Below are 24,191 nucleotides of genomic sequence, written 5' to 3' on the forward strand. Positions count from 1 at the left end.
ATTAACCTGGGCAGAAGACTCTCAGGTTTCTCCAGTCTGAGGCCTAAATACTGGAATATCATCCTTGCCTCCTGAAGTTGCCTTCCTTCCTTCTGCTCTACAGCTGCCACAGGTCAGTGACTGTTCTGTGACCACCTTTGATTCCTTCCTTCTCAAGACTTGCTCTTTGAGGTCACCATGTCGTTTTGACTCTCTGTTGGTAGTATCCAAAGTATCTGGGCTAGATCAGTTGCAGTGACATCCAGAGGTGCTGGCGAGTTCATGTCTTGCACCATGATGTACAAATTCTTCCTTGCTTTATACACAACACACCACACTGCTTCAGCTGAGTTCTACTCCTAAACAGCTCCCACCATGTTCCAAATGGTGCTTGCAAGTACTTAGGAATCAGATAGGGGTTATTTTTTATCTATATACCAAGCCTACTGTTAATGCCTCGCTCTCTATGTTCCTCCTGTTCTGTTCTGCCGGGCCATGTCTGTGGAGTGTTTCACAGAACCCTTCCCTCTGTGTCACTGGGCTACTCTTCCTGTGTGCTACTAAACTAACCAGTTTGCTTCCATGGACATCAATACAATGTGTGTTCCCATTAATAATATTAAATAGAAAAGAGCACTTCCTCCATCTCTGCCACATGGCAGTTGCCGCTCTAGTTAGCCACTACGAGTACTTCTCAGGGTGTGGCACTGGTTAATGGCAATAGTTTTGACATTTTGGCTTTGTTTTGGGATGTGTGATTTGGCAGATGAGCATTAAAATCGAAGATCTCTACACTGAACTGAAAGATGGGATATACCTCCTCCTCCTGCTAGAGCTGCTGTCTGCTGAACAGCTGCCCAAGCCAAACAAAGGCAGAATGAGGGTCCATTTTCTTGAAAACAACAGCAAAGCCATTCAGTTCCTTAAATCCAAGGTGAGAAATTATGGGGCAAGGTATAAACACATCAAGTTCCAGGGCACTGTAAGGTGGGAGTGTCAATACCAGTGAAAGGAAAATCTTTCAGAAGTCATATAAATGATCAAAGTCTAAACAGTCACAGTCCCAAGTTATTATTTGCACAGATCCATGAACAACTGCTTGGCTGGGCTGGAAGCCAGTCAAAATTGCAGCAAAAGCTGATCTCTATATATTTTAAGCTTACAGCACTTCAGCCCCTGTTTCAAATGTGTGAAATTTCTGCCTCATCTCAAAAGCAACTGGTTTAACTTTTGTTTTACCTTCCAAAAGATTGAACAAGTTGGGGGGGGGGGGGAGATAATGCACCTCAGTGTTCCACCAGCTTCCCCCTTCCCAAGCAAACTCCAAATGGAAGAGTAACCAAGAGCAGTTGATTGCAGGGTCAGTGGTACCCACAATCCACTGGGGCTATGCCAATAATTACTGTAATAGCTTTTCCAGGGAATGGAGAGAAGGGATGGAAGAGTTTGTGAAATCCCCCTTTGTATACCTTTCCACTGCTGCTGTTGTGTTTTATGATCCTGGTGAAAGCAGCAGTGGTGCTCCTGAGAGTCCCTGCAGTTGGTACATGCCATTTTCTTCCCCTCCACAGAGTACAGATTAGAAACATGGATCCTCTCTCTGATAGACTTCACTATGACATTGTAATGCAGCATTGCCATGAAACAGGGTGAGGTTCTGTGCTTCCCACTGGACTTCAAAGGCTGATCGCAGCGCTTGCCAATAAGTTCACGGCAAATGTTGCTCCTTTTGTGCTGATATCTACCCCCAATTTCATAACATATGAAAGCAGTTACAAAGCTGGGGAAGACATCTTGGCTCATCTCCACCAGATATTCCTGAATTGTGCAAACTGGGCCATTCTTTATTGCCTTAGTGGTTTCTGCAAATATGCTACAATTAGTATAATTCTTGAAATATATCCCTTGTACATTCAGCAGATACATGTGAATTTAATTGGCCCTGAGAACATCGTAGATGGAGACCAAATCCTCATCCTGGGGTTAATATGGATAATCATCCTCAGATTTCAAATTGCATTCATCACTCTTGATAAGGTAAATTTGTACTTTAAAAGCGTTTGAGTTTTCTGCTTTCATAGTATGATCAATTAGCTCCACCTGCTATTACAGAAATTCTTCATTCTGAGGATCTGACAATAAGCTGACTCTCAATATTCCAAAATACCACTGTTCAGAAAAATTCTTATTTAAATAGTTAAGGAAAGAGAGTTGCTAGGTTAGCAGGATCACAGAGGGAAAATCAACCATATTCCCACCTTGCATTTGCTGATCAGGAGCCTCCTAATTAGCATAATTACCCTTGCCATGTGAGAGTTGTATTATCCAAATATGTATCCACCCACCCTGAGCCAGTGCAGTCATCAAGATAACCTACCAGAGGAGAGGTAATTATGCTAATTACACAGTTCCCAACCAACATGCATAGAAAGAGGAAATAAACTGCTATGCCTTATTTTTCCCTCTGTGATAATGAAAATCTGGTTGCTGGCTCTCAAAATAGCCTGAAATCAAAGTGGTGACTTGTGGCTATATATCCAGATTTGGACATTCTCTGAAGTTTACTCAGAGATAAAATTGTCTTTGAACTAGCTCCTTGTAAGTTTAATGAGGTCCACCCCCCACCCCCAAATAGAGCTCTTGGCACTTGTAAGCAAACATTGCAAAAAGCAAAAGCAAAGCACGTGCTAGCAAAGGTTAAATTACATGGAAGAGATAAGGTTCTCTATTTTATTTCCTTTCTGAATTTTCTCTTAGAGCAAAACTTCGTTCACACAATCAGCTTGTGTGACGATTCCAAATCTGGAAATGTTGTCATATGCAACCCCTAATGTCTAAAATCCAAGGCAAGTGTTGTCTACCAATTAATATAAGGATATCTACAATAAGAGATGGACAACACTCATCTTTTCAGTTTCCAAGTTAGAGGAACATGCCAGACCAAAGAATATAAGCAAAGAAGGAAGTCAGGGGCAAAAAGTAAGAGCACAAAAAGCTGTTCAACAGGTGACATTCTGAGAGGTGAGAACAAACGTGCCATGCTTGATTAGATCAAAGGTCTATTAAGTCCAGCATCCTGTTTTCTACATTAGTCAATCTAAGAACTCCTTCAGTTAGTCTATTAGCACCCTCCCATTGAAGAGAGGTTGAAATTTAGCAATTGTAGTTTTAAAATATTCTATCAGTTTCAAAGGAAGTGATCCTATGATGCCTAGACATTGTCTGAGAAGCCACAGGAATTTTTCTGGTGCCCAGCTCCAAGGTCCAGGACAGTACTTCTGACTCAGAGCTGGGAATCAGTGCTCTACTGCCTTTCACAGCTGGGGCAGAAAGAACCATGTCAGCCTCTCTCCAAGGTTGGGAAAGCAGGGGGTATTTCAGAGGGCTGGAAAATATGGGGTGTCCTCCAGCAACTCCCCACCCCAAAAAGATGGTCCATCAAGAAGGGCAAAATGTCCACCTAGCAGAAAAACAGTGTGGGGGAATGGAGAGGCAAGGATGACCTGTGCCACTCCTCCTGTTTTGCAGTGGAAGCCCATAATCTTCTGGGATCGGGACCTTGCAGTCATCCCAATAGGATTCCAGGCTTAAATGCTTAGGAATGCAATTGGTCATATCAGCACCATCACTTTTTCTTGGGTTAATAAGTGAGAATGTCATTCTTTATCATTTGGCTTTTAATGGATTTTTAATGTATTAAAACTAAAATAACAGATTTTTCCATTCTTATCATTTCAATTATCATTTATCATTTGTCCTTCATGTCCCCTTCCAACTCTACTATTCTATGAGTTTCCTTCCCTTCTTTTATTTCTAGGAGGAGTATGGATCCAGAGCTGATGCCCTCTCTGCTAATGAGGCCCTGCTAATGTGGTGTCAGTGTAAGACTGCCCGCTATTCCAATGTCAATGTGAAAGACTTCTCCAAAAGCTGGAGTGATGGACTAGCCTTCAATGCACTCATTCATGCTCACAGGTGAAGGAGAAGTAGGAGACCCTCCAGCAGTAGCTGGAACTTTTCAAAGTGTGATTGTATAAAGGTATTGTAGAATGGAGAAGGTGCAGAATGGAGCAAGCAAGGAGCAGTTATCAGTTCCAGGTAGAGAGAAAGGAAAGGTACTCAATTCCAGGAGGAAAATACATCATCTCACATCTAGCTGAAGAAAATAGTGTGTCATTTGACATTAAACTACTGGCCAGCATCTGTGTGGATTCACTAGTTTTGTACAGCAGGATGGGATCCTTTCAAGGTATCCTTCAAAGTTCCTGAGCTGCAATTTATATACAGAGTGGAGGAAAAAGTTATATGGTTTTTGAAAGTGCTGATCAAAGTATGACTGCAACCACTTCAAGGCACAGATTTTACACATGCATGCATGCACACAATGCCTCTCCATAGCAGGAAATTGCAGTTGTGTAGCAGTAATGAGATTTCTCCACTGGAAACTCTCAACCCACTGACAGAAGAAAGATTAACACATATAATGCTGATGAATATCTATTTGTTCCTAATATTCCTTAATGAAGGACACACCTCCTTGGCATAAAAATGTTTAGCCATTTGTCTGAATTTTGTGGTCACACACATAAACACAGTTCCTAGGGCTCCCTGTGGAGGCATGGCTATCAAGGTTTATAGGTGTCCCCCTGGTGTTTCTAGGACCACTTACTAGATTTCCAGGTGAAGCTGGATGGCCATTAGCAATGCGGATTGCCAAGTATGGATGGCCATTAGCAATTCACATGACTTTGCTCAGATGGGCGTGTGAATCACTTGCACATCTAGAGAATTCAGTTTCTACAGATTGGAATAATATAAAGGGATTTGATTAATGTGCACTTAGATATGAATGTTAGTTTGTAGACCAAAAGGGTGGAGCTGTGTAAATTCCCCCTTACTGCTTGCATTCCAGCCACTCTGTTAGGGCTGCAGTACAAGGAGTTATGTGAAGCAGGACCACTCCATCAGCTGAGATCCTGCTCCACTTGAACTGACCTTTTCTCAGACTGCTTCCATTGCAACCAAGTATAAGAACTACTGTGTAATTTTAAGAATGAGTGCCAGAATTTGCTTGGTTTTCTCATACTTCCTCATATCATTTTCCTTGTGTGTTGTGTCCTTTCATTTATAAGCTGTGGGCAGAGCCTGTCTTATTGAATTATTTATGTATTTAACACTTTTGTATACCATCACATAGCCACTTGGCTCTCTAGATGGTTTACATGATTAAAACCAACAGCATAAAACAACCTAAACATATAAAGTTTAAACAATTAAAATGAGAAAAGCAGTAATAAATAACATGACAACATAGCAGGAGCACCAAATAGTAGTTTAACAATAGATTGGAACTATCTCAAATTAAGCAACTAAAATTTACATTAAAATATACTTAAAATTAAATTCCAATTAAAATCATCAACCATTAAAATGCTCTTTGAATAAAAACATCTTAGTCTGGCACCGGAATATGTATAAAGATGGCACTTGACAAATACCCCTGGAAGTTGATTCCATAGATGGAGTGCCACAACTAAGAAGGCCCTGCCTTGGGTAGCCGTTCTCCCTGCTTCCTTTAGAGACAGCAGGACCTCTGATGATGATCTCAGGGCCCAGGTAGGTTTTTATGTATGGAGGCCTTCTTTCAGATATCCAGGTTCTAAACCATTTATTTATTTATTTATTTATTAAAACATTTCTATGCTGCCCCATTCGCCGAAGCCTCGGGACGACTCACAACATAAAATTAAAATACAAGAAATAACAATATAAAATAAGTCGCCCTGGCCAGATAAAATAAGCAAATACTATTAACAGTTAAAATGACGTTTGAATAAAAAGGTCTTCGCCTGGCGCTGAAAAACAAATAACGACGGTGCCAGGCGGACCTCTCTGGGGAGCGCATTCCATAGATTGGGCGCCACCGCAGAGAAAGCCCTCCTCCGAGTACCCACCCTCCTAATTTCCTTCATGGAGGATTCCCGGAGAAGGGCCTCTCCCGATCTCAGGGGGCGGGCGGGCATATATGGACATAAGTGCTCCTTCAGGTAACCAGGACCCAGGCCGTTTAGGGCTTTATAGGTCATCACCAACACCTTGAATTGGGCCCGGACTTCAGTGGGAAGCCAGTGAAGCTGACGGAGGACTGGAGTCATGTGAACATAACTTTAGGGCTTTATACGTCAAAACAAGCACCTTGAAGTGGGCACAAACTTCAATGGGCAACCATTGTAATTCATAGAGGACTGGTGTAATATGTTTAGTACTACCAGTCCCAGTCAGCAACCTTAGCTGCTCTATTTTGCACCAATTGTAGCTTCTGGACTGTTTTCAAGGGCAGCCCAATGTAGAGTGCATTATGTAGAATGTGTCTTGCGTTTATTGATTAGAAGGGTAGCGTGGGGTAAACCTTATTTAAATAACCATGAATTGTGAGAGTACCAAAATGCTCTTTACAATATGTTCATCAGCAGGGCTGGACTTTAGTATGAGCAAGTCTTGATGATCACTCCATTGCATTTGCTAAGCTTAACTCCCTTCTTCATGTGTTTTTCCTTTCATTTGTCTCCCAAGGCCCGATCTCATCCAGTACAGTTCCCTAAGGCATGACCAACCCATCAGTAACCTAAACAATGCCTTCACTGTGGCAGAGGAGCACCTGGGAATCGCAAAACTGTTGGATGCGGAGGATGTAGCAGTGCCATCGCCAGATGAGAGATCTATCATGACCTATGTGTCATTCTACTACCATTACTTTTCCAGGCTGAAGCCGGGCCAGACAGGGCAGAAAAGGCTCACTAAAGTCAGTATACTGCTGTTACAGAACACATTGTCCCCTGATTCCAGTGTTTCTTAAATGCATTCTTCCTATGAGCTGAATGAGTTGTGGATCCACTTCTGTGTATGAGTTGTAGCTTTTCATAGCATGAGGTCATGTATTAGCCAAGCAAGAACAGTCCAGAAAGCAGAAGGAGCTGTGCATTGCCTTCCCAGTGCTGGGAGGATCATAGGGAGCTTGAGGCTGTGCAGTGCCTTCTTCAGAGGCCTCCACAGAAAGGTCAAGTGGTGTTTCAGGTCCCTTGGGGGTGTCGGGTGGGGGGGGGCAGAAGCTACCTTAGCACTGTTGCAGCAGGATGAAGCAGTTGGCAAGCCTTTCTTGGGCAGCCAGTAGGCCTGCAGGAGTGTAGAGTGATGAGCAGCCTCAATTTCTTTGTGAGAAAAAGCCATTGTGGGAAAAGAGTAGCTCGTCCATTTCTTCTCACAGCCCTGGTGCAAGATGCATACACTGATGCTGCTGGCATGCACAATATGTTCGCAGTGAGGTGGCCATTTAGGATAATGGCAATAATGCTAAATAAAGGGATGGCCAAATCTGTCTATTTCATTTTCTCCTATGGGAAAGCCCAACCTAGCAGGACTGCAGGAGAATTCCTCTTGGTCTGCAGAGAGCTTAAGAGCCAATTTTGGCTGTTTTAAATGTAGTGCTTCAGAAAAGGAGGGAAGGAAATAGAGGTGCTGTTGGGTTCCTCACGTTTTCTCTCTCTCTCCTCTCCACCCCACTCCCCATTAAAGCGCTTCTCCAAGGTCATTCTTCCATCCTCTGATAGGAAGAACCAGCATGGTCCTTTTCAACCTCAGACTTGGGCATCTAAAAAATCCTTTGGCTGTTTTGGTGCTGCCTAGCAGGCACAGAACTGTGTTCTTTGTTTCTCGTTTTTCCAGTTTAAAATTCATTTATTTCCATTACTGCATCGATTTGTGAATTGCTTTTGAAAGCCTCCATGGAAATTTCTACCCACTTTTCTGTGTGTAGAAATATATGCGCATATATATATATATATATAATGCATATATTATATATGCATATAGGTAATATATGCATTTTTACAATTATTTTGCAAGTACAGTGCAATGCGTTTTCCATGTTATTGTCAGCAAGGCATGTATTTGTGCACATAATTTTCCCCAATATGTGCACACTTGTTCAAGTTTTTGATTGGAAAACCATTTTGAAATGTTCAGAGACATAGGAATAGCAAAAGTTAAGTGTTTGTGTACAGATTCAGAAGTTGCAACTTAACATTTAATGCAAACCAAACAAATTCTCCCTCAGTCCTATATCCCATAGGATGCTTCCTACAGTGCTTCCCATTTCAAAATATTCCTTTGTGTGATTCTTGCCCAGTCTTCTTTCCTGTAGCGCTCCCCCCCCCCCCCCGCCTCAGAAGACTTAAACACAGGGAGACGTTATAATCTCCTGGTGACCTCAGTCACCCTCAACAGGCAGCTCTGAGTTCCCTAATAGGATTGCAGTAGGGAAGCCTCCCTTGTGTCAAGGGAGACTGAGCGCTGAAAGAAGTGGGTGACCAGGAATGCAGAGGGAATCCATGTGGAGAGGCCGGCCTCCCTTCCCCCGCCGCTCCAGTGGCCATGCACCTGCTAGGGTCCTTCAGCGAGAACTGGGTGCGATGGCAGAACGTTCAGAAGGGAGCCTTCAGGCCAAAGGCCGCTTTTCCAGCTCTAAAGGTTGGTGCTTCTTCCCCTGCCTCAGACCCTGCCGTCCTTGTCATGGGTACCATCTGAAAGCAGATGCAAGCAGATTAGCTCATGCAGCTACAAGGTCTGTGTTGTGTCTCCACACCTTCTGGAGTCACTGCCTGCTCAGAGAACCAGCTGGGGGCTGCCACACTACCAGGACGGAGATCTCTGTAGCCTTTTGACATTTTGGATGTAGCTGGTTGAAGTAAGGCTTAAGAAGCGGAAGCTAAAAATAGCAAGCAAAAAAGGGAGAGAGAAAGAAAGTCACCATTTCCATGGGGTTTATAGTGGCAGCTTTTCATGCTGATTGCTGATAGTTAAGTGGACTAACTGGATCAAGGCTTGCTCCGGTAGCAGCACCAAATCCCATGCTAGATTTTCTAATTAGGTCTTGCAGTGCCAGTTATGGGATGCAGCCACTTGAAAAGCACACCAGAGTTCATCCTAAGAGTCCATGCTCAGATTTGTAGCACTGCAACTTTATGTTGGAATGTCTGAGTCCAAGTGTCTTTCATAAATTTGTAGATTGTTGACCTTTAGGAATAAATGGACATGCACCCATAGAGAAAGTTGAGTATCCTTGTGTATCATGTTAAGAAAAGAAAAAGTAATAATGCAGCATTTGAATGGTAGAGCATCACTCTTAATGTTTTGTTATTTTTTCAAAATGAAATGAAATGTCAGCAGACTTTCCATTGTATTGTCTAGTTAGGTAGCATCCATCCATCCATCCATTCATTTATAAAACATATTTTTATCCCGTCTTATACAATCCAGTTGTCCCAGGATGGCTTACAATATAAATATAAATAAACAATAAATACAATCAAAGAATACCATAAGATAAAATGCGATGGAGAATATTAATATTAATAAAACCAGATTAAAATTATTTACGCTTTGAAATGTTAAATTTTAAAGAAGCATTGTCCTTCTTTTGTAAAATCTCTGCTTCTTTAAAAGAGCTCAAATTAAATATATCTACTTTTAATAAGCTCTACTGTCCATTTACTTATGCTACCATATTCAGATCAGATCCACAGTGAAACAATTTGAAGAGGAAGGATTCTATATTGAAACCTATACAAGCTAACCTTTTTTGTATCACAGTCTGATCTCCGGAAGTTTCAGCAAGTATGCAAGTATGTCCAGCCAGCACATGGCCGTCTGTCCCACTCACCACATATTTTGTGGAATAAGTAGGTTTACAGTGGAATGGAAAGTAGTGGCCATTGAGAAGAGTTTGCCATGCACAGAAGCCAGTTTGGGTTACGTTAACCCAAGTTCTATCATGGCAAAGGGTGGGTGGATATGACTGTTTCGCTGGCGCATCTTGGCACTTATCAAGGCAGTATCTTTCTTTCAAGTGTACTTCATGATGTATCCAGAGCAAATGCAAGATAAGATGAGAAGTAAAACAGTCTTTTGTACCCAGCCAGTGTGATTATGCAACCAGCCTTTAGTACTTTTGTTGTAGTGACATAAATGGGAACAGTTAACTGCTTTTATAAAAAGACAGCATCTCCTGGGTTCTCGGAGTACCTCAACAATACAACAAGAGTTCAGATTGCCACTGAGCAAATACAGTCGCCTGTGTCATCTCTGACACTCTGCTGTTTGCCACAAAGGCAAAATCTACACGACTTTGTGTTGTGCCTGTATGGTTTTTCCTTCACCACTAGTAGCTCCTCTGCTGTTGCTCTAATCCAAATCTGCGAGCAGGGGAGGGGTGCTACTTTTAGGCAACAAAAGTATGTGCAAGATCTTATTATGGATCCATCGTGTGACATGTAGTTTTGCTATAAAATATCTTGAATGAAAAACCTGGCTTTAGTAATAAGACAAACATTTCATTGAGGGGGATGTGTCCTTTTTTCTTTCTGCAGATTGTGTTTTTCCTGAAAGAGACAGATGATTTGAAGGCTCAGTATGAGCAAATGGTCTCTGAGCTTTTGAAGTGGATAAAGCTCAAAGTAGTGGAGCTGGATGATCGTCTTTTTCCCAATTCCCTAGAGGAGATGCGGCTTCTCATGGGCAACTTTAAGATCTTCCGCATGGTGGAGAAGCCTCCCAAATACCGAGAGAAGGGAATTATCGAAGCCCACTTCTTCCACATCAGAACCAAGCAGCAAGCTAACAAACAGCGTGCTTATTTGCCCCCTGAAGGAAGATCATTGAGAGATTTGGAAAGGGAATGGATCATTTTGGAGAAGGCAGAACACAGTCGAGGAGAAGCGATACAGCAGGAGCTGCTAAGACTGGAGCGAGTGGAACAACTAGTCCAGAGATTTCTGAAGAAAGCAGCCATTCGTGTAGCCTACTTGGAGGACATGAGAGAAATTGTGAAGAAACAGGATGATTGGCAGCCAGATGGCCTGGAGCAACTTGAGGCAGCCACAAGGAGGCTGGAAGCCATTGAAGCAGACATGCTTCCTCGAGATCAACGCTTTAAAACACTGTCTCAGATGGCATCAAAAATCGAGCAGGAGAACTACCATGGCAAGCTTCAGATTTGCAAGAAGTGGGTGAAGAAGTGATGCTGCCTAATGGGGCAATTTCTGGGAGAGGGAGGAAATGGCTCTAGGCAGAATTAGATGGACACAGAGAGCTTCTCCCTCCACCTGCTGCCTTCCAGATGTGTTGACCTACAACTTCCAACACATCTGGAGGGCACCAGTTTGCAGAAGGATGATATACAAATAGTCTGATTAGCATTAACTAGCTTGGGTGAATTTGGCTTCCATTTTCAGAGAGTAGCAAATGATAAAGATTAATAATTGCCGTGGATTACCCCATCATGCCCAACGGTTGCTTATTGCACACCTAGGCCCCTTCTTTCGTTTATTTCTTTTTAAGATGTTTTTTAGTTGATCAGAAATGTTTAAGAGACTTAGAATTTCTTTTTTTTTTAAACAGAGCAGAGAGAGAGAGAGAGTCAGATAAGAATTTGGATTTTATACATAGCTATCTGTTTGTACAATCCACAAATAGAGAAAATGAATCACAACCATGGAGAAATGAATGGCTGCACATTCAAAGGCAGCAGATGCAGCAGATCTGCGTCAAAGGCAGCAGATGCAGATCCAAATGTCTTTTGAGTACATGGAGTTTCATCATGCTTCCCAATCACAGGAACCTGAGAAGCTGCCCAGTACTCATTCAGACCACTGGTCCATCCAGCCCAATCCTGTCAGCACTGATTGGCAGTGGCTCCCCAGGATTTCAGGTGGAGGTTTATGCAGCCCTACCTGAAGACACCAGGAACTTTGCTTGAAGCTTTCTGCATGCAAAGCAGGTGCACTTCCACCAAGCTGCAGTCCTTGGGACATATTTTCTGCTTCCACTCACCCAAGCAGAGTATGCCCTGAGCAGATCTGAAAGGAACGATTAGGCATTTTCCTTGATGGTGGGCTTTAAAAATCCCAATACAGTATTCTCATCCAATTGGTTAATGCAATACTGATGCAGACTCTTCATGTGCCATCAGAAAACAGAACTGAACATTGCAAGGAACCAGGTAGAGGTAGTTCATCTTCTTCCATATTTTGGTTATTTATTACATTTATATCCTATCTTATTTCCTGCAGGAAATCAAAGGCATCTTAGGTAGTCCTCCTCCTCTCCATCTTATCCTTACAACAACCCTCTTGAGGTAGGTTAGGCTGGTAGTGTTTGACTTGCACAAAGTCATCCATGGACAAATGAGGACTAGAACGGTGGTCTCCTGAGTCCAGACCCCTAACCATGATGCCATACTGGCTTGATGTGAATCTCTATGCTTTTATCAGTCATAACCAATGATGTGGAAGCATACATAATAATAGCATCCATACATGAGTGAAAATGAAGGAGGGAATGGAATAACATAATAACAGTGACTGCTATACATTCTTTGTAGTTCTGCTCAGAGTTTTGTGAGGTGCCCAATTTTCCCCTTTGTTCTCTTCGTTCTCAGGCAAGAGGACATTGCCCAGCAGTGGCAAGACCTTTTAAGCCAGCTCAAAAGACAAAAACGCTCCTTGGGAGAGATGCAAGAAGTCCTGACACTGTTAAGGGACATCAATACCATTATGGAGGAACTTAAAGCACTTCAGGTATTTTGTGTTGTGTATTCTACAGGTAAACTTTGATGGATACATTGTTATAGTATCAGTGAAGGACTGAGTTGCTCAGTTAGGGTGATGGAATTGATAATACCAAGTTTGGAAGGCTGAAAAGTTCTGTATCTTTACATAAAAATCGTCATGTCTTGACAGCATGACTGGCTTAATGAGTGGTAACATGTGAACTGTAGAAAAATGGCCATCAGCCACTTGTGTGGAAGCAACTGGCTGAAAAAGATACCCTTTATTTTTATTCCCTTCAATTTTCAGAACCTGGTGAGTTCTCAGGATTGTGGTAAACAGCTATTGGAAGCAGTAGATTTATTGCAGAAGCACAAATTGGTTGCCTCCCAGATCTCTTCTCTTGGGGAGAGGATCAGGCCCATGGATGACAAAGCAGAAGAGGTCATAAGAGGCAAATCAGCCAAATCAGATGTTGTTCAAGCTAAACATCGGATGTTCCATCAGCTGTATCGAAATGTCATGGATCTCTGTGAAACACGGTAACGTTTTTCTTCTTATGGCAGGTCTTTCCAAGGATGCTTGTGAATTCTTTTGGTTAAAAACATAGGAGTAGAAAGTTCTTATTTCAGACTTTCACAGTAATAGTTCCCATGACTAGCAGGAATGTCTAGCCATGGGAACAAATATGGATTGTGTTTGATGAATATATGAGGAAGCAGCTGTTTGTGTCCCACTCATGCTGACATGGCTATGCAACAACCCATGACTCAATGGCAACTCACACTCAGTCCAAATCAACACATGAATATTGATTATTGTGTTGTCTGAACCCAGGCAATGTCATTCTGCTTTTTCACAGTCAAAAATATTTTTAAAAAATCTGCCCTGAACACTTGGATACAATTGCACATGGGATGTATAATGTGTGACTTGGCCTGTTGGTGAACACCTCTCCAGCTACCTGGCAGCAATTTCTGTGAGAGTGGTAGCTTGAGCAAGGGTCATTGTGACCATAGAAATCACTCCCAGAGTGCTTCATCTCATTTATTTGTTTATTTATTAGAGCTCTATCCTGCTTTTTTCTTATGAACTCAGAGCAGCTTACATCATTCTCCTCTGCCAGCTCTCTGTTGTCCCCATCACAACAGCCTTGTGAGGTAGGTTGGGCTGAGAGTCTGTGACTGACCCAAAGTCACCCAGTTGGCTCCATGGTAAGCAGGGACTAGAAACCAGACTACCTGAGTCCCAGTTGCACACTGTTAGCCACTACATGACACTACACCACATCTTGGACCCATGAACCAAAGTCACACATGTGAGAAAAGCTCAGCCTGCTTTACACAGAAATAGCTTTGGTAGTGTAGATTGGTCTAACACAATTTTAAAAATAAGTATCGGACATTTGCCTTATGGATGAATGCAGTTTATGGGTATGACTGTGTGTATGATTTTGTGTATTGAGGATATTTCTGAGTCTCATGAATATGTTGACTGTGGGCCAACGAATGAGAAATGTAGGTCCCATCAGAATGATGATGTCAGGAACAAGTCTTTAGGTAGCTGTTAGCATGATATAATAGCAGACCCAGCTTGTAGAGACTTTAGCCTCTAAAGTTTATTTGAAGAGCTTTTTGTCTGGATTAAGCATGTCCTTCAAGTCTAAAAGTTGTAAAGTAACTTACTCTCTGCTTCCTCTGCATTGCACCATGAGTTAAAGTCATCAAGGGTAAACTAGAAAAGATCTTTGTTTTATGTAGAACTGAAACCTTATGTAATTTTATCTATTTATTTTGTTGAGATTATAGCACTAAATTAATTGACATGCACAAGACGTTTCATGGATCAAAGAAAATGCAGCAGTGTTCAAAGCAAAGTATGGTTTTATCAAAATAACTTTAGTATGAGGAAATATTTAGAATGACTCCTATCACATTCTTTCTTGAGTGCTTAAGCAACTGTAGCTTATACTGCTTGAGTCCTGAGCATTGTAAGCTACCCAAGAAGGCCTCAGCAGTTATAGGCAGCCTATAAATATGTCTATAAATAAATAAATCCTGAATTCAAAAGTCTCCAGTTCCTGATATATTATTAGAACTACAGTACTAGAAAAACATGGAATGGTCTTTATTTATGAATGTTACAAAATGCACTAATTATTCCTTTATATTAGGCAAGATCAACTGGAAGGCACTTTGCAACTTTTTGAGTTTTTCCATGAATGCAAAGAGGAGGAGGTCTGGCTGTCTGATAAATGGAAGCTGGTGAAGGCAGAAACCTTAGGGCGTGATCTCAGTCGCATTGCAGCCTCTCTCCAAAGCCATAAGGTTGGTGCAATATCACTGTGTGATTATTTGGGCAACTTTCAGAGAAGACCACGTGATGGTGGTTAATGGAACAGTGGGTAATGGGGTTCCTCGTAGTTATTAGTAATGAAATATTAAGGTGGATGAAAGAAGGAAAAAGAAAATTCCTTTTAGTACTGCTGGGTTTGGCTTCATGGAAGTGTCCAGTAATCATTGACTGACCTCTGTCTGGCAGGCTCTACAAACTGAATGCAACTCCCACCAAATAATTTGTTCTAAGATCATCTCCAAGGGCCGGCAGTTAAGTCGGAAAAACCCTTCACACCAGAAGGATATTCAGGAGAAGACGGACCATATTCAGCAATTATGGCAACAGCTCCAAGATGAAGTGACCAGTCATAAAATCCATTTGGAGGCAGCTGCTCTTGTCAAACAGGTAATTTGGTCAGTAGTTCTGTCCAGACAGGTCAGCACAAACCTTAGATAAGAATATATTAAGACTGAAAGTTGTCTGTCAACTTCTTTAAGCTGTTGTCCTAAGAGAACACTCACCCTAACAGAGGGTTTCCTTTCTTTGATTCTGAGGAAACTGTTCTTGTCCTTTGGACTGGTTTCTTCTCTGATGGAATGTGGCCAGTACATCACAGGCAGTTATGATAACCCCATCACCCCTTTTTTCCCATCAGTACTTTGCTGATATTGATGAGGTAGAGTCCTGGCTGCAAGAACGGCAAACCCTCCTGGCCAGCGAGGATTATGGAAAGGACGAATCCAGTGCAGAAGCCTTGTTGCATCGCCACTTCCGCTTGGAAAAGGAGCTTGCAGCATGTGCTTCAGAAATAGGCCACTTGGAAGAGCAGGCTCATTCTGTGTTGCAGAAGGCGGCCTCAGTGGTAAGTAGTCCCTGTGCTATCTTTGCCTTTGTGTTAAGTTATATTTCTCTGCTACCCTTATTATTTCTGCTTTGCAGAGCTTGTTCTCCTAGATTCAGCTTTGTCTGTGATGCCTATCAGGGTCAACGGGTGCATCTGGCACATGTTTAGACCAAAAAACACCTACAGCTCCCAGCATGCCTGAACCTCATGCTATGGGAGTGGGAGAGCGATTCCCACACCATCTGACTGGCTTGTTTCTTTCCCCTTGTAACCCCATTTGGTTACAAGTGAGTGAATCCCAGCTGAGTGTAATTTATATGGGTTGTGGTCCATGAAACACCCCCCAAGCCAATGTGGTTTCACCAAGTATAGATTTATAGATCAAATGGTGTTAGGGAATAACAAAAATTTGCAATTACAGAATAAATAAAACACATTACTATATACAGTGTAATACAATACAATACAATACAATACAATACTTAGGTGTATTGGTTAAGAGTGCAGGACTGAGACTCGGTTTCTAGTCCCCGCTTAGCCATGGAGCCAACTGGGTGACTTTGAGCCAATCACAGACTCTCAGCCCAACCTACCTCACAGGGTTGTTGTTGTGAGGATAAGATTGAGAGCAGGAGGGGGAGAGTGATGTAAGCTGCTTTGAGTTAATTAAAAAAATAGTGGGATATAAATCCAGTATATAATAGTAATAAAAATAAAAGTAAGAAGCATAATAGATAATAGTGGCTAGCATCTTTCTTAGTAAAATTAAAGTTCTATTTCTCTCATTCAACAAAAGCATTTGCATTAGGATTTTCTAGTTACCTAATTGGCAGGCATGGGTGGTAGAGCTTAAATTGCCCATTTTGGGAAGCATTCCATTCTCCCAGGCACTCTTTGGTCACCCATATTGAAATCCTGATGTTATAACATCCCACCTAGCAAAGGTCTTTGTCGTTTATCTTAACACATGCGTATACACCTTGACTCCTTGGACTCAGTCAAGCTTCCTGCTTGTGAACTCCAGAGGCCTCTCTGTAACATGGCTGGGCCTGCAGCTTGCTTCAGCAGCATGACTGTGAAAGGCCCACCTTCTTCTGAGGTGATTGATTTTCTCTTTCCAAGAATTATCAAGCCACTTGTGACAAGCAATTTTTGCCCCAGTTTCAAGGACACATTTTTGCTCCTACAACTAATTTATAGCATACAGTGCTAACCACTGTATACTTAGTCAGCATACAGAAATGAGTAGTCCTTCTATGAAATACAGTAAATTCTTATCAGCACAATCAGTATAGTCATATTTTGTGGCAGGGGCATGCTGGGATTTGTAGGCTTTTAGGCTACAAAATTGTCTCCATGTGTGTAGAATTATGCCTGAAGGGAGCTTCCAGACAAGGTTTTTGCTATGCATTGCTGAGCCTTCTTCACAGAACTTGTCTAAGGTTATCACGTTCTACTCATGCCCCCTTGTGTTTTCCTGGTGCTTCTTCCATCCTTTTATTTACTGCAGAAAATCTGTTACTGAAAAAAGGCAGAATTGTTGTGTGATGCATCTGCTTTGTGGTGCTAAAGGGCCTCTGCCTACACCCATAGCAGCATTATCTGTTGCTACCTCTCTACTCATAAGTAGGCCCCACTAAGGTCAATTGGGCCTACTCCCAGGTAGGTGGGTATAGAATTACAAGCTTGATTTCGAGCTTGTGAACACTGCAAGCCTCAGCAACTCAGACTTCACTTTTGTGGCTTTCTCTTGGCAGATGGTGTCAGTGCCTGCAGCAAACCCGGATGTACACAACAGCAGAAATCAGGGAGTATTCAGAGCACCAGCAAGTTATTCCAGGTCGCAGGCCTCTGCCCAAATGACATTCACTAGCCCATTTGGCTCTGATCCACACTTTCTTACAGAAAACATCTGGAAAAGCCAACATAACATTGCCTTATTGTATGATAAACTGCTGACCATGGCTGAGGTATCATTTTTTCCCCTCATACTCTCTTATATTTTTACTTTTTCTGAATTTAAACAATTACCTACTTCTCAGAACCACATTGCAGCATTTGGATTTTGGTAGCCTGGGTCCAGGTATGAAAACTTCTGCAAAGATACTAAGAGTGAGGCATATTGCTGAAAATGACTTTTTATATAGTTGAATGTGATGAGTATGCCTATTGCAAAAATTCATAGTGGGTAATCTATTATATACGTAAGACATGTGACTGATAATAACATTGTCAACCCTGGTAGTTTCCTGCACCTGCAAAAAAAGCTAACTCAAATGGAAAAGGCTGACCTTTAAAAATGCTGACTGAGATACAGAAAAATAGTTTTTATGACAGCCTGCTCCATTCCGGTGTCTTCAGGATGTGTTGGACTACAACTCCCAGCATCCTCAACAACTGTGCTCTCTGGAGGATGCTGGAAGTTGTAGTCCAACACATCTGGAAGGCATCAGACTGTGAAAGACTGTTCTAATGCTACTACCAAGAATGGCCTTGGTTGAACTTATGGATTATGATGAGTGAAGGAAGATCCTTTGGAATGTTATACTTAAGTGGTTATAATTTAAGGCATTTTTCACATTTCTCATGAAAAAACAAATTAATCTGAAGTGTATGAAATCTTTTGGAATATATTAGTACCATCTTTAAAAGGTTAAGGGTGCAGCCCTATGGCGATGCTGTGCAGACACCTGAACTCAAGAGGGTTACAGACATCTGACTGTGAGTGCAAGAAGTGGCAGAGGTGACCCTCCCCCTTCCCCATCCTCCTGCCCTGCATTTTCTGCTAGACAGGCCTATTTGCTCACCTAGCTGGAGCATTTCAGAGGGAGAGGGGAAGAAGCCGGAGAGGGTCTGAGCTAACTCATATCCTGGCCCCTCCAGTCTCCTCCTCCCCCTGCCCTTTAAAACACCCTCATCTCCACCTCTCCAAAGCTACTCCCCAGACCACGGACAGCAGCCAAAACAGTTCTGTCCACACTGGCAGGGAGGCGAAAGCAGCTGGAGCTCCAGTTCCCAGTTAGAGCACAGCCTCTGACCTTGGATCTGAGATTTTAAACTATCCAATCGAACACTGTCCCTGAGAGCTTCCAAACGATGCTTTGTTGTTCAATAGCCCTGCTTCATTTACAAAACTTTGCAGCAGAGCCTGAGTGTCATTATCTTCCATTTGTAATCTTCCCACATTTTTTGCTATTTCATTCATTTTTTCTTACCACAGAGGAGAATGGAAAGATGGAATAACTACCTTTTGCTAACAGTGTTTGGGGTTGCCCATTAATTATTAGGATTCATGCACCAAAAATTGCATAGAGCCAGTAGCCAGATGTATACAGAAAACTTGGTCCGGTGATTTGAGGGATGTCTCAGTTTTGAATTGCTACTGAGCATAATGTTCATGTGCCTGTTTCTCATCTAAATTTTCTTTTTAAAAATCAATCATGTTTTTTGATATATTTGAAAACTTTTACCAGTAGCATGCTTCCTTTGTCCCAAACTTTGGTGCTTCCTCAAACAAAGTCTAATTCTTTTACACAGCACAGAAAAAAGGAACTGGAAGAAAGGATCCGACTCTACCAGTTCTACAGCTCCTGTGAAGAATTTCAGTCCTGGATAAATGACAAAGAGAAAATTTTCCAGACCATTCAGCCAAAGGCAGACAACGTGGAGACTATGCAGCAGAAATACCAGGTGCTGCTCTTTCCTGAACAGTCTTACTCAGAGCCATAATTTCCTTCAGCCTCTAATTTGTTTACTTCCGCCAGGTCTGAATTTGAAGAAACCATTTTAAAATTCAGTAAAAGGGGAGTCAATATATGCCACTTGGGGTCCAAGGTTATATAGAAGGTTAAATTCCAATACATCTCTCATAATTTTTGTATTACTTTATAACTGTATCAATGAACACAGGTACACTTGCATCTATTTTGGAGGAAAGGGGCTTGTGCCTTTTGGCTTGCAAGCCTACATAGGTCCTTTGTTGCTAGTGATAGTAATTCAGTATGTGAAATCAATGAGCAACAAGAAACATAGGTAGTTTGGGAAAATAATTACATTGAGGCAGAAATGCCACATGGAGCGAATTATGCCCACTTCCTTCCCAAATAGTACCTAGGCGTAGGTGTAGGGGAGAATGATCCTATGACCACAGAGGTCCACAGGATACTTTGGGTTCCCCATTAGAGATTAAAGTGAGAGTCCCAGTCTTGAAACTAGGGAATTGTTCTGTGATTTCCCTCCAGCACAGAAAGAATCATGACAGCTAATGGACCATAAAGAGGAGTCAAAGAAGAATTCAGGGAGTCAGGGAGGGCAGGAACACCAGGGACACCAGGATATGTTATCCTAGCCACTCCTACATCTTTTCCTCCCCCTCCAAAGCACTTCAGCTAGACAGTCAAAAATGGTTGTTTAACTGAATTGCTAAGAGGGAGGTACAGGAAGCAGAAGATGGACTCTGCCATTCCTCCTGCTCTGCGCTGGATGTTTGTAAGGCTCCGCATCCAGAGGCTTATAGGTATTGAGGACACAACCAATAGGATAATTCCCCAAAAGAGTTAAAATGAAATAGACAACCCATGACTACAAGAGTTCTGGAACCACCTCATTTTCAAACTAAGTTACTATAGTTCACTACTCCTTGAAATGTAGAATAATCAGAGAATGGCCCCAGACAGTCATTAGATGCATTGCTCTGAAATTTCTTGTTGGTATGAAACAAGGTGAATTTGCATGATTCTGTGTTGAGTTTAAGAGAGTCTGGAATTTCCATTTATTTGTTTCCAAAGATATTAACATGAGGGAAACTACAGTTGCTATGCAAACAGTGCAAAAAGAAATCAGAGTAACACTGAAGTCAGAAGCAAATTACTTCAGTTTAGAATGTAACCTAAAGACAGTGACCCTGAGGAGACTTCCAGAGAGATCCATGTTGTTTTGCAGCAAAGATGCACTTAGACTTGTGGCATTTTCTAGGCCATCCAACTTCATGATCTAGAATCTTTTTAATGAGATGCATGAACTGTGTGTGTGTACACATGAGTACAAGGAAAAACATAAACAGTGGTGACAATTGAAATGCAGCACAAAAAGGATAATTTTATTTATTTATTTATTTATTTATTAAAACATTTTTATGCCGCCCCATTCGCCGAAGCCTTGGGGCGGCTTACAACAATTTTGTCAAAGTTGAAGAGAAGTAGTCATTCGTGAATGAAGTAACTGTGTGTGACAACACAACCACCCTAGCCTTGCTAAGTTAAAGTGCAATCCTTTGCATGTTTAGACAGGAAAAAAGGCCGACAACTTCTAGCAACTGTCCAGGCCTGTATAGGCCCATGCCCTTAGTGTAATACAACAGAAAGCCATGGTCTCTGTTGAAGCCTAAAAGGACAGAACCAGACAACCCGGTAAATTCTAATTTATTAATCGCACACTGAAACCCTCCTAAGCAAACAATTGTTGATGTGTAACTTTTTAATTAAAAGTGGTTACTAGAACTTTTTTTGTTCAATAAATTCTGAAGCCTCAAAAAACTAAATAAGCTAATAGAAGGCAAGGCAAGACTGATGTGAAAGAATTCTGGTTTAGTTACAATAACTAGTTTTGGTACTAGGTTGTGAATGATTATTTTAGGTATGGTAAAGTTTGGAAGAGGGCCTATTTCTTTAATTTTGCTATCGGACTTCTCTCTCTTTCATGCACTCTCTCTTTAGAGTTTCCTAACGGAATTGGCTGCTGGGAAGACCCAGCTAGATGACATCAATTGCCTGGCAGACATGTTTTCAAAGAGCAGCCCTGGAAAACAGAATGAAATCCAAACTTGTAAAAAAGAGATAAGCATGAGGTAAAAGTTGATCCATTCAGCTCTGGAATCATTCCCACTTTAGAAGGCTGTTCTGCTATGTATGTCCAAGCATAAAATACACATACTTCTCATCAAGTTTGAAGGCATGCAAAATTTGGAAAACACATACAAGGCAGGAATAAAGCTCCTACCTTCCAGTGTTTGTGTGGGATACACCCAGTTCATGTAACATGTAGTTAGCCTTCCCAGCCTTCTCTTTAGGGGATTGGACTATAGCATCTATCATCCCCACCCAGAAGTGACAAGCATGATGGAAGCTGTGATCCAGCATATATGGAGAGCATCAGGTTGGGAACATTTAATTTAGCCTTCTTTTGAGAGAGAAACATTAATTACGTAAAGGCAAATGAGGGTAATTGTTTTGTTGTGACACTGAGAGCTCTCAGTTAGTTTCAGTTTGATTGTGGAATAGTGCTACTTGTATTTCAAGGGACATTCTTATTGGCACCAGTAAGAGCTTCCCTGGAAACATGGAGAGCAACTTTGGCGAGGCAACATGTAATACAGGAATACTTTGCTCAGTAAACAAAAAAACTCTGAAAAACAGAACAGGACGTCATATAATAAAATATAGTTTGATCCTGGACCATTTGGATGGAATCCTTTTTTATTTAAAGCATAGGACTTGCAGGAGATGGCATGCAGTGAAGGCTCAATTTGTGAATATACAGTGTACACAATATGAACTTTACACCCTGAGATGCATATTTGCCTATATAGGAAAGAACTTGTGCAAATCATCACAATCTTTTTCTTAATAAGAATATCTTGTTTTTGTTGAGACTTCCTGCAGTTTAACCTCAGAGTGAAGTGCCTTGGAGTAAGTACCTTGAGCACATTCAGGTTTCCTCTCCTACATTGTGGATATTGCAGCCCCACTGCACACTTCTTTTACTTTTGTACTCTTAGGTGGCAGTGCCTGGAAGCATTAAAAGAACAGAAGGGCTCGGAGCTGATTGGTGTGGCTGATGTGAAGACCTTCCTTCAGGACTGTCAGAACACTCAAGGGTTGCTCCAAGAAAAGCTGCACCATCTTGAGGATTTAGGAAGTGGGAAGAACCCTGCCGTTCTGTCAGCAGAGACACGCAAGCTCAGCGCTTCGGAGAAAGACATCTTAGTACTGGAGAGAAAAATCGAGTACCTGAAGAATGTGGCCAAATCGTAAGGAGAAAGCCCTTTGCTGCATTCTAGGCCCTCTTGGGGAATCAAGTAAGGTGGGCGAGGGGTGGATTTTATGGCTACTTCAGCTGACACACACATTGCTGTATATAAGATGGCAGCAGAGATGATCTGTCAGTGGCTGTAAGATAAACAAGCAGGATGTGAATGTAATGGCATCCTATTGCCCATCTTCCCTATCAACAGGCATACTTCCTTCAATACTGGTGGTAGCATGTAGACATCAAAGCTATTAAATGCCTTCCCCAGTATGAATTGTACAATACCTTTTCAAGCCATCCAGATTGGTAGACAATACTAGATCTTTTGACAGCAAAGTACACAGTTTAGCCATATGCAAAGGTAGATATTATATTTAATCTACCTGTGCCTATTCGAAGATCATGCTTCATAGTTAAGCAGAATTTGAACTGAACTTGCTCCTAGTCCAACAAAATAACCATGGCTTCACTCTCATGGATACTCTCATAGTACATTTCCCCAGCTGCTTGCACTTCACATAGATAAATAAGTTTGGTAACCTTTACAACAGTCCTTTATGGTAGACTAACATTATTATGCCCATAAACAACCTTGTACATTCATAGCCAAGATGAAATTTTAACTAATGATTTCCTGGTGTAAACCTTGAGCTCTTAATTGTACCACTAGACCATTTCTTTTCTGACTGTATGGAATTGTGGGACTGTTCTTAGGTTGAAAAATGTAGCCTTTCGACTCTCAATCCTATATTGAAATATGAAACAATGAATATACAGAAGATCCCATTAAGGCTCTCATTTCAAAGAACAGTAGTGCCTATTCTACTAACTATCCCCAACTGACCTTCTTTGATGGATCCCAGTGGAATCCAGTTCTGGTTCTAACTTTGTGTGTGCTTTGGCTTCATTGTACAGGATCAAGGATACGAATCCAGCAGAGAGCAGGGTCATAATGGAACAGGTAGAAGACATGGAGGAGCTACTATCAAAACTAAAGTCAAGGGCAGATGAAAAGGGGAAGGCTTTACAAGTAGCACAGGAACAACAAGCTTTTCTCCAAGACAGCCGTCGACTTATGTTGTGGGCAGATGGCATGAAGGATAAACTGACCAGTAAGGAGATGGGTGTAGATGTGGCCTCAGCACAGCAACTGCTAAGAGGACACCAAGACTTGCTGAAGGAGATCCATGGCCAGAACTCCAGGTAAAGTCTCCCTGTAAGGACATGCAGGACCAGTCAGAATTGCCCTGTCTAACACTGACTTTCTTGAAGGGTTGGTGTGGAGACTTTTTCTTTCATTTCATATTTTGCAGTAGAGGGTTGGCTTCTTTAAAAAGAGGTATGGCAAGAAGCACACTATAGACCCATAGGTAAAGGTAAAGGTTTCCCCTTGACGTTAAGTC

General features: G+C 41.8%; 1 protein-coding gene across 1 annotated transcript in view; it reads left to right on the forward strand.

Annotated features, from left to right (window-relative positions):
- The window catches only part of SPTBN5 (spectrin beta, non-erythrocytic 5), a 115,023-nt gene that overhangs the window by 656 nt on the left and 90,176 nt on the right, over window positions 1–24,191 (forward strand). Inside the window, exons 2-16 of the mRNA XM_044435728.1 lie at window positions 746–913; window positions 1,900–2,016; window positions 3,797–3,954; window positions 6,553–6,781; window positions 10,404–11,038; window positions 12,473–12,611; window positions 12,891–13,123; window positions 14,755–14,908; window positions 15,168–15,323; window positions 15,574–15,780; window positions 17,520–17,732; window positions 19,300–19,452; window positions 21,477–21,607; window positions 22,538–22,789; window positions 23,704–23,991. Coding sequence (XP_044291663.1) covers window positions 746–913; window positions 1,900–2,016; window positions 3,797–3,954; window positions 6,553–6,781; window positions 10,404–11,038; window positions 12,473–12,611; window positions 12,891–13,123; window positions 14,755–14,908; window positions 15,168–15,323; window positions 15,574–15,780; window positions 17,520–17,732; window positions 19,300–19,452; window positions 21,477–21,607; window positions 22,538–22,789; window positions 23,704–23,991 — 3,233 coding nt within the window. The remainder of the gene's footprint in view (window positions 1–745; window positions 914–1,899; window positions 2,017–3,796; window positions 3,955–6,552; window positions 6,782–10,403; window positions 11,039–12,472; window positions 12,612–12,890; window positions 13,124–14,754; window positions 14,909–15,167; window positions 15,324–15,573; window positions 15,781–17,519; window positions 17,733–19,299; window positions 19,453–21,476; window positions 21,608–22,537; window positions 22,790–23,703; window positions 23,992–24,191) is intronic.

Source organism: Varanus komodoensis, unplaced genomic scaffold, assembly GCF_004798865.1.
Source record: "Varanus komodoensis strain SLA01 unplaced genomic scaffold, ASM479886v1 scaffold3, whole genome shotgun sequence".
Lineage (NCBI taxonomy): Eukaryota > Metazoa > Chordata > Lepidosauria > Squamata > Varanidae > Varanus > Varanus komodoensis.